Source organism: Nerophis ophidion, linkage group LG01 (assembly GCF_033978795.1).
Source record: "Nerophis ophidion isolate RoL-2023_Sa linkage group LG01, RoL_Noph_v1.0, whole genome shotgun sequence".
Classification (NCBI taxonomy): domain Eukaryota; kingdom Metazoa; phylum Chordata; class Actinopteri; order Syngnathiformes; family Syngnathidae; genus Nerophis; species Nerophis ophidion.
This window is the reverse complement of record NC_084611.1, coordinates 10,285,430-10,295,353: the sequence shown is the minus strand read 5'-3', so window position 1 is coordinate 10,295,353 and position 9,924 is coordinate 10,285,430. Positions and strand designations below refer to the sequence as shown.

The 9,924-nt window shown below is 49.1% G+C and overlaps 1 protein-coding gene across 1 annotated transcript in view; it reads right to left on the bottom strand.

Moving 5' to 3' along the window:
* Window positions 1-9,924, bottom strand: part of npffr2a (neuropeptide FF receptor 2a) — a 100,119-nt gene that overhangs the window by 54,743 nt on the left and 35,452 nt on the right. The window contains exon 2 of the mRNA XM_061895945.1: window positions 3,401-3,735. Coding sequence (XP_061751929.1) covers window positions 3,401-3,728 — 328 coding nt within the window. The 5' untranslated portion in view covers window positions 3,729-3,735. The remainder of the gene's footprint in view (window positions 1-3,400; window positions 3,736-9,924) is intronic.

The following is a 9,924-nucleotide window of genomic DNA, read 5'->3' as shown; positions in this document are numbered from 1 at the left end:
GTCCAGTCCATAGTGGATCTAATATAATAGTGAGAGTCCAGTCCATAGTGGATCTAACATAATAGTGATAGTCCAGTCCATAGTGGATCGAACATGATAGTGTGAAAGTCCAGTCCATAGTGGATCTAATATAATAGTGAGTGTCCATTCCATAGTGGATTTAGCATAATAGTGATAGTCCAGTCCATAGTGGATCTAACATAATAGTGATAGTCCAGTCCATAGTGGATCTAACATAATAGTGAGAGTCCAGTCCATAGTGGATCTAACATAATAGTGAAAGTCCAGTCCATAGTGGATTTAGCATAATATTGTGAGAGTCCAGTCCATAGTGAATCTAACATAATAGTGAGAGTCCAGTCCATAGTGGATCTAACATGATGGTGTGAGAGTCCAGTCCATAGTGGATCTAACATAATAGTGAAAGTCCAGTCCATAGTAGATCTAACATAATAGTGAGAGTCCAGTCCATAGTGGATCTAGCATAATATTGTGAGAGTCCAGTCCATAGTGGATCTAACATAATAGTGAGAGTCCAGTCCATAGGGGGGCTAGCAGGAGACCATCCCGAGTGGAGACGAATGAGCAGCGCAGAGATGTTCCTAACCGATGCACAGGCAAATTGTCCCGACTCTGGACAGCCAGCACTTCATCCATGACCACCACTCAAGCCCAGACTTCCCTCTCCCCAGCCACTTTGTCCAGCTCTTCCCGGGGGATCCCGAGGCGTTCCAAGGCGAACGTGTCCTGGGTCTTCCCCTTGGCCTCTTATCGGTCGGACGTGCCCTAAACACCTCCCTGACCAGATGCCTTAACCACCTCATCTGGCTCCTCTCCATGTGGAGGAGCAACGGCTTTACTTTGAGTTCCTCCCGGATGGCAGAGCTTCTCACCCTATCTCTAAGGGAGAGACCCACCACACGGCGGAGGAAACTCATTTTGGCCGCTTATACCCGTGATCTCTTCCTTTCGGTCAAAACCCAAAGCTCATGACCATAGGTGAGGATGGGAACTTATATCGACAGGTAAATTGAGAATTTTGCCTTCCGGCTCAGCTCCTTCTTGACCACAACGGATCGGTACAACGTCCGCATTACTGAAGACGCCGCACCGATCCGCCTGTCGATCTCACGATCCACTCTTCCCTCACTCGTGAACAAGACTCCGAGGTACTTGAACTCCTCCACTTGGGGCAGGGTCTCCTCCCCAACCCGGAGATGGCACTCCACCCTTTTCCGTGCGAGAACCATGGACTCAGACTTGGAGGTGCTGATTCTCATCCCAGTCGCTTCACACTCGGCTGCGAACCGATCCAGTGAGAGCTGAAGATCCTGGACCAGATGAAGCCATCAGGACCACATCATCTGGAAAAAGCAGAGACCTAATCCTGCAGCCACAAAACCGGATCCCCTCAACGCCTTGATTGCGCCTACAAATTGTGTCCATAAAAGTTATGAACAGAATTGGTGACAAAGGGCAGCCTTGGCGGAGTCCAACCCTCCCTGGAAACGTGTCCGACTTACTGCCGGCAATGCGGACCAAGCTCTGGCACTGATCGTACAGGGAACGGACCGCCACAATCAGACAGTCCGATACCCCATACTCTCTGAGCACTCCCCACAGGACTTCCCGAGGGACACGGTCGAATGCCTTCTCCAAGTCCACAAAGCACATGTAGACTGGTTTGGGCAAACTCCCATGCACCCTAAAGGATCCTGCTGAGAGTATAGAGCTGGTCCACAGTTCTACGACCTGGACGAAAACCACACTGCTCCTCCTGAATCTGAGGTTTGACTATCCGGCGTTAGCTCCTCTCTAGTACACCTGAATAGACCTTACCGGGAAGGCTGAGGGGTGTGATCCCACGATAGTTGGAACACACCCTCCGGTTCCCCTTCTTAAAGAGAGGAACCACCACCCCGGTCTGCCGATCCAGAGGTACCGCCCCCGATGTCCACGTGATGCTGCAGAGTCTTGTCAACCAAGACAGCCCCACAGCATCCAGAGCCTTAAGGAACTCCGGGCGGATCTCATTGCCACCGAGGAGCTTTTTAACTACCTGGTTTAAATGTTAGATATTGGGTTGAGTTCGAACCTCGGATTCAGGAGGAACAGTGTGGTTTCCGTCCTGGTCGTGGAACTGTGGACCAGCTCTATACTCTCGGCAGGGTTCTTGAGGGAGTTTGCCCAACCAGTCTACATGTGCTTTGTGGACTTGGAGAAGGCATTCGACCGTGTCCCTCGGGAAGTCCGGTGAGGAGTGCTCAGAGAGTATGTATTGGGTATGGGACTGTCTGATTGTGGCGGTCCGCTCCCTGTACGATCAGTGCCAGAGCTTGGTCCGCATTGCCGGCAGTAAGTCGAACACATTTCCAGTGAGGGTTGGACTCCGCCAAGGCTGTCCTCTGTCACCGATTCTGTTCATAATTTTTATGGACAGAATTTCTCGGCGCAGTCAAGGCGTTGAGGGGTTCCGGTTTGGTGACCGCAGGATTAGGTCTCTGCTTTTTGCGGATGATGTGGTCCTGATGGCTTCATCTGACCGGGATCTTCAGCTCTCGCTGGATCGGTTCGCAGCCGAGTGTGAAGCGACCGGAATGAGAATCAGCACCTCCAAGTCCGAGTCCATGGTTCTCGCCCGGAAAAGGGTGGAGTGCCATCTCCGGGTTGGGGAGGAGACCCTGCCCCAAGTGGAGGAGTTCAAGTACCTAGGAGTCTTGTTCACGAGTGAGGGAAGAGTGGATCGTGAGATCGACAGGCGGATCGGTGCGGCGTCTTCAGTAATGCGGACGTTGTACCGATCCGTTGTGGTGAAGAAGGAGCTGAGCCGGAAGGCAAAGCTCTCAATTTACCGGCTGATCTACGTTCCCATCCTCACCTATGGTCATGAGCTTTGGGTCATGACCGAAAGGATAAGATCACGGGTACAAACGGCCGAAATGAGTTTCCTTCTCTCCCTTAGAGATAGGGTGAGAAGCTCTGCCATCCGGGAGGAACTCAAAGTAAAACCGCTGCTCCTTCACATGGAGAGGAGCCAGATGAGGTGGTCCGGGCATCTGGTCAGGATGCCACCCGAACGCCTCCCTAGGGAGGTGTTTAGGGCACGTCCAACCGGTAGGAGGCCACGGGGAAGACCCAGGACACGTTGGGAAGACTATGTCTCCCGGCTGGCCTGGGAACGCCTCGGGATCCCCCGGGAAGAGCTAGACGAAGTGGCTGGGGAGAGGGAAAGTCTGGGTTTCCCTGCTTAGGCTGCTGCCCCCGCGACCCGGCCTCGGATAAGCGGAAGTGGATGGATGGTTTAAATGTAACTTTGGTATTGGGTTTCACTATGTAAAGCGCTTTGAGTCACGAGAGAAAAAGCGCTATGTAAACATAATTCACTTCACACTTCGCTTACCTGTGATGATGTTGTCGAGAAGCGTGGTCGGCATGCAGAAAATCCCCACCAGGAGGTCGCTCACGGCCAGGTTGAGGATGAACAAGTTGGTGACGGTGCGCATGTTCTTACTCCGGAGCACGATGAAGCACACCACGCCATTGCCCACCATGCACACCAGGAAGATGAGCAGGTAGGACACGATGAAGATGGCCGCCGTGGACGGCTGGTGCAGGTAGAATCCCACGTAGGTGATGTTGTTCCTGGGGAGGGCGTAGTCCCAGGAGGTGTTGTAAAAAGTCCAGTTGTCGTAGGGCGGTGTCGTGTTGGCGCCGACTTGTCCGTCCATTTTAAACCTGGGCGGAGAAAAGGAGTGGATTACTTAGTGGGCGAGTTCGTCGCGAAGGAAAGCCATCTTTTATTCATAGAGCTCCGTATCAACAATGACAAATTGGCCTCCGGCAAGTGGATCCGGCTCGTAGATATGCGGATTTGAATGAGGAAAGCACAAAGACAACGTGAAGACTTCGGCTGGGGTGTCATTTCAAAGCCAGAGAATGATGTGAGGAGAGGCGTCTTAATTGGCGATATTCCTCGGTATGAAAAGATTCCTTGAAATAAAGAAGGAGGGCGGGAGGAAGCTTGAAGGGAAGAAGAGTTCAACATAAAAGCAAACGTCCTGTCAATCACTATAATCAATCAATCAATCAATCAATGTTTACTTATATAGCCCTAAATCGCTAGTGTCTCAAAGGGCTGCACAAACCACAACACAAACCACTACGACAACCTCGGTAGAACCACATAAGGGCAAGGAAAACTCACACCCAGTGGGACGTCGTCGGTGACAATGATGACCCGAATGATGACTATGAGAACCTTGGAGAGGACGAAAGCAATGGATGTCGAGCGGGTCTAACATGATACTGTGGAAGTTCAATCCATAATGGATCCAACACAGCCGCGGGAGTCCAGTCCAAAGCGGATCCAACACAGCAGCGAGAGTCCCGTCCACAGGAAACCATCCCAAGCGGAGGCGGATCAGCAGCGTAGAGATGTCCCCAACCGATACACAGGCGAGCGGTCCATCCTGGGTCTCGACTCTGGACAGCCAGTATTTCATCCATGGTCATTGGACCGGACCCCCTCCACAAGGGAGGGGGGGACATAGGAGAAAACAGCGGAGCCAGCAGGAAACCGTTCCAAGCGGAGGCGGATCAGCACCGCGGGGATGTCCCAAGCCGGTAGACAGGCAAGCGGTCCATCCTGGGTCCCGACTCTGGACTATGACGGTGGCAGTGGACCGCAGTCCCGAACAGGAATAATAATCACGACACTGACTTGATTTCAGCTAAAAGATTGATTTGACCTTTCCGTCAGCTTCACTGCAGACCACGGCAACATGGCTACTGTTCTCCGCGCTTCTGCTGGAGTTCCTGAAATGAGCTTGTTCGAGTCCGGCTCACTTTGCACGGCACCATCGGATGCAAGCAAAAATAATGGAGCCCGGTTTTGTTCGTAATCCCCCTGGAAAAAGGTTCCGGAGTCAATTAATACCACGACAGGACTGACTCAGGCGCTCTGCGGAATGGAACTGTCATGATCCCACATGACAGTTTGGTCTTTGTTCATCAATCAATCAATCAATCAATCAATCAATCAATCAATCAATGTTTATTTATATAGCCCTAAATCACAAATGTCTCAAAGGACTGTAGAAACCATTACGACTACGATATCCTCGGAAGAACCCACAAAAGGGCAAGGAAAACTCACACCCAGTGGGCAGAGAGAATTCACATCCAGTGGGACGCCAGTGACAATGCTGACTATGAGAAACCTTGGAGAGGACCTCAGATGTGGGCAACCCCCCCCCCCCCCCCCTCTAGGGGACCGAAAGCAATGGATGTCGAGCGGGTCTAACATGATACTGTGAAAGTTCAATCCATAGTGGCTCCAACACAGCCGCGAGAGTTCAGTTCAAAGCGGATCCAACACAGCAGCGAGAGTCCCGTCCACAGGAAACCATCCCAAGCGGAGGCGGATCAGCAGCGTAGAGATGTCCCCAACCGATACACAGGCGAGCGGTCCGTCCTGGGTCTCGACTCTGGACAGCCAGTATTTCATCCATGGTCATTGGACCGGACCCCCTCCACAAGGGAGGGGGGGACATAGGAGAAAACAGCGGAGCCAGCAGGAAACCGTTCCAAGCGGAGGCGGATCAGCACCGCGGGGATGTCCCAAGCCGGTAGACAGGCAAGCGGTCCATCCTGGGTCCCGACTCTGGACTATGACGGTGGCAGTGGACCGCAGTCCCGAACAGGAATAATAATCACGACACTGACTTGATTTCAGCTAAAAGATTGATTTGACCTTTCCGTCAGCTTCACTGCAGACCACGGCAACATGGCTACTGTTCTCCGCGCTTCTGCTGGAGTTCCTGAAATGAGCTTGTTCGAGTCCGGCTCACTTTGCACGGCACCATCGGATGCAAGCAAAAATGATGGAGCCCGGTTTTGTTCGTAATCCCCCTGGAAAAAGGTTCCGGAGTCAATTAATACCACGACAGGACTGACTCAGGCGCTCTGCGGAATGGAACTGTCATGATCCCACATGACAGTTTGGTCTTTGTTCATCAATCAATCAATCAATCAATCAATCAATGTTTATTTATATAGCCCTAAATCACAAATGTTTCAAAGGACTGTAGAAATCATTACGACTACGATATCCTCGGAAGAACCCACAAAAGGGCAAGGAAAACTCACACCCAGTGGGCAGAGAGAATTCACATCCAGTGGGACGCCAGTGACAATGCTGACTATGAGAAACCTTGGAGAGGACCTCAGATGTGGGCAACCCCCCCCCCCCTCTAGGGGACCGAAAGCAATGGATGTCGAGCGGGTCTAACATGATACTGTGAAAGTTCAATCCATAGTGGCTCCAACACAGCCGCGAGAGTTCAGTTCAAAGCGGATCCAAGACAGAAGCGAGAGTCCCGTCCACAGGAAACCATCCCAAGCGGAGGCGGATCAGCAGCGTAGAGATGTCCGCAACCGATACACAGGCGAGCGGTCCGTCCTGGGTCTCGACTCTGGACAGCCAGTATTTCATCCATGGTCATTGGACCGGACCCCCTCCACAAGGGAGGGGGGGACATAGGAGAAAACAGCGGAGCCAGCAGGAAACCGTTCCAAGCGGAGGCGGATCAGCACCGCGGGGATGTCCCAAGCCGATAGACAGGCAAGCGGTCCATCCTGGGTCCCGACTCTGGACGAGCGGTCCATCCTGGGTCCTGACTCTGGACAGCCAGTACACCATCCATGGCCACCGGATCGGACCGGACCCCCTCCACAAGGAAGAGTGGGACATAGGAGAGAACTTTTTGAGTGGGTTTGGTTCATTGTTGCATTCCACTTCCGATACCATACTGATATTGCAGCCTCGACCATATATATATATATATATATATATATATATATATGTATATTCCCAATCTCAATTGGACTTAATTTACATATATACATACATATATATATATATATAAAATAAAGTCCAATTGAGATTGGGAATAAATATATATACATATATATATGTGTGTATATATATGTATATATATATATATACATGTATATACACATATATATATATACACATATATATATATACACATATATATACATACATATATATATGTGTGTATATATATGTATGTATATATATATATATACATATATATATATATATATATATATATATATATATATATATATATATATATATATGTATGTATATATATTTATATAAACAATGGATGTCCGCTAACTTTTTGCAACTCAACGCCAAAAAAACGGAAATGCTTGATTATCGGTCCCGCTAGACACCGACCTCTATTTAATAATACAACTCTAACATTTGACAACCAAACAATTAAACAAGGTGACACGGTAAAGAATCTGGGTGTTATCTTCGACCCAACTCTCTCCTTTGAGTCACACATTAAAAGCGTTACTAAAACGGCCTTCTTTCATCTCCGTAATATCGCTAAAATTCGCTCCATTCTGTCCACTAAAGACGCCGAGATCATTATCCATGCGTTTGTTACGTCTCGCCTCGACTACTGTAACGTATTATTTTCGGGTCTCCCCATGTCTAGCATTAAAAGATTACAGTTGGTACAAAATGCGGCTGCTAGACTTTTGACAAGAACAAGAAAGTTTGATCACATTACGCCTGTACTGGCTCACCTGCACTGGCTTCCTGTGCACTTAAGATGTGACTTTAAGGTTTTACTACTTACGTATAAAATACTACACGGTCTAGCTCCATCCTATCTTGCCGATTGTATTGCACCATATGTCCCGGCAAGAAATCTGCGTTCAAAGGACTCCGGCTTATTAGTGATTCCTAGAGCCCAAAAAAAGTCTGCGGGCTATAGAGCGTTTTCCGTTCGGGCTCCAGTTCTCTGGAATGATCCGGTGGCCATGTACTGCTTGCCTGTGTATCGGCTGGGGACATCTCTGCGCTGCTGATCCGCCTCCGCTTGGGATGGTTTCCTGCTGGCTCCGCTGTGAACGGGACTCTCGCTGCTGTGTTGGATCCGCTTTGGACTGGACTCTTGCGACTGTGTTGGATCCATTATGGATTGAACTTTCACAGTATCATGTTAGACCCGCTCGACATCCATTGCTTTCCTCCTCTCCAAGGTTCTCATAGTCATCATTGTCACCGACGTCCCACTGGGTGTGAGTTTTCCTTGCCCTTATGTGGGCCTACCGAGGATGTCGTTCGTGGTGGTTTGTGCAGCCCTTTGAGACACTAGTGATTTAGGGCTATATAAGTAAACATTGATTGATTGATTGATATATGTATATATGTGCATATGTATGTATGTATATATGTGTATATATTCATGTATATGTATGTATGTATATATATATATATATATGAAATAAAGTCCAATTGAGATTGGGAATCTAGTCTCAAAGGTAGTCCTGCCAGATGTAAACTGAGGCCGTTAAAGTAGTTGATCAGTGGTCGCTATGGCAACAACAGAAACTAGTCCCCTTTTTAAAAGTCAGCATCCAGGCTTTAATATTAATGTTTTACACGTAATTGTTCTCCGAAGACAAAATGTGTTATTTCCTCCCAAAGATTCATTACTGTTTCCTCTCTAGCTCGTGTCAGCTCGGCGTGATGCGACTCGCGCCTTTCCATCTCGTAAACGAGTGCATAATTTAGCACAAAGGAGAGGAGAGCCTCCAGCTCGCTCCCGGCACATTTAACTCGCGGTCAAAGTCCGGGGGAAAATTCAGGAACACCGACGAGATGAAAAGGCACGTCAAGAGTGTGACGGATTTTTAATGAAGGTGTCACTATGACGATGGCAGTGGACCGCAGTCCCGAACAGGAATAATAATCACGAAACTGACTTGATTTCAGCTAAAAGATTGATTTGACCTTTCCGTCAGCTTCACTGCAGACCACGGCAACATGGCTACTGTTCTCCGCGCTTCTGCTGGAGTTCCTGAAATGAGCTTGTTCGAGTCCGGCTCACTTTGCACGGCACCATTGGATGCAAGCAAAAATGGTGGATTACAAACAGTTTTGTTTGTAATCCCCCTGGAAAAAGGTTCCGGAATGGAACTGTTATGATCCCACATGACAGTTTGGTCTTTGTTCATCAATCAATCAATCAATCAATCAATCAATCAATCAATCAATCAATCAATCAATCAATCAATGTTTATTTATATAGCCCCAAATCACAAATGTCTCAAAGGACTGCACAAATCATTACGACTACGACATCCTCGGAAGAACCCACAAAAGGGCAAGGAAAACTCACACCAGTGGGCAGGGAGAATTCACATCCAGTGGGACTCCAGTGACAATGCTGACTATGAGAAACCTTGGAGAGGACCTCAGATGTGGGCAACCCCCCCCCCTCCCTCTAGGGGACCGAAAGCAATAGATGTCGAGCGGGTCTAACATGATACTGTGAAAGTTCAATCCATAGTGGCTCCAACACAGCCGCGAGAGTTCAGTTCAAAGCGGATCCAAGACAGCAGCGAGAGTCCCGTCCACAGGAAACCATCTCAAGCGGATCAGCAGCGTAGAGATGTCCCCAACCAATACAGGCGAGCGGTCCATCCTGGGTCCCGACGAGCGGTCCATCCTGGGTCTCGACTCTGGACAGCCAGTACTTCATCCATGGTCATCGGACCGGACCCCCTCCACAAGGGAGGGGGGGACAGAGGAGAAAAAAGAAAAGAAGCGGCAGATCAACTGGTCTAAAAAGGAGGTCTATTTAAATGAGTTTTAAGGTGAGACTTAAATGCTTCTACTGAGGTAGCATCTCGAACTGTTACCGGGAGGGCATTCCAGAGTACTGGAGCCCGAACGGAAAACGCTCTATAGCCCGCAGACTTTTTTTGGGCTCTAGGAATCACAATCTCATGCATTTAAATCCATCCATCCGTTTTCTACCGCACCTGTTCAAGAAGTCGCATTAATGGTAAGTAGTATTTTTTGTCACGATGGGG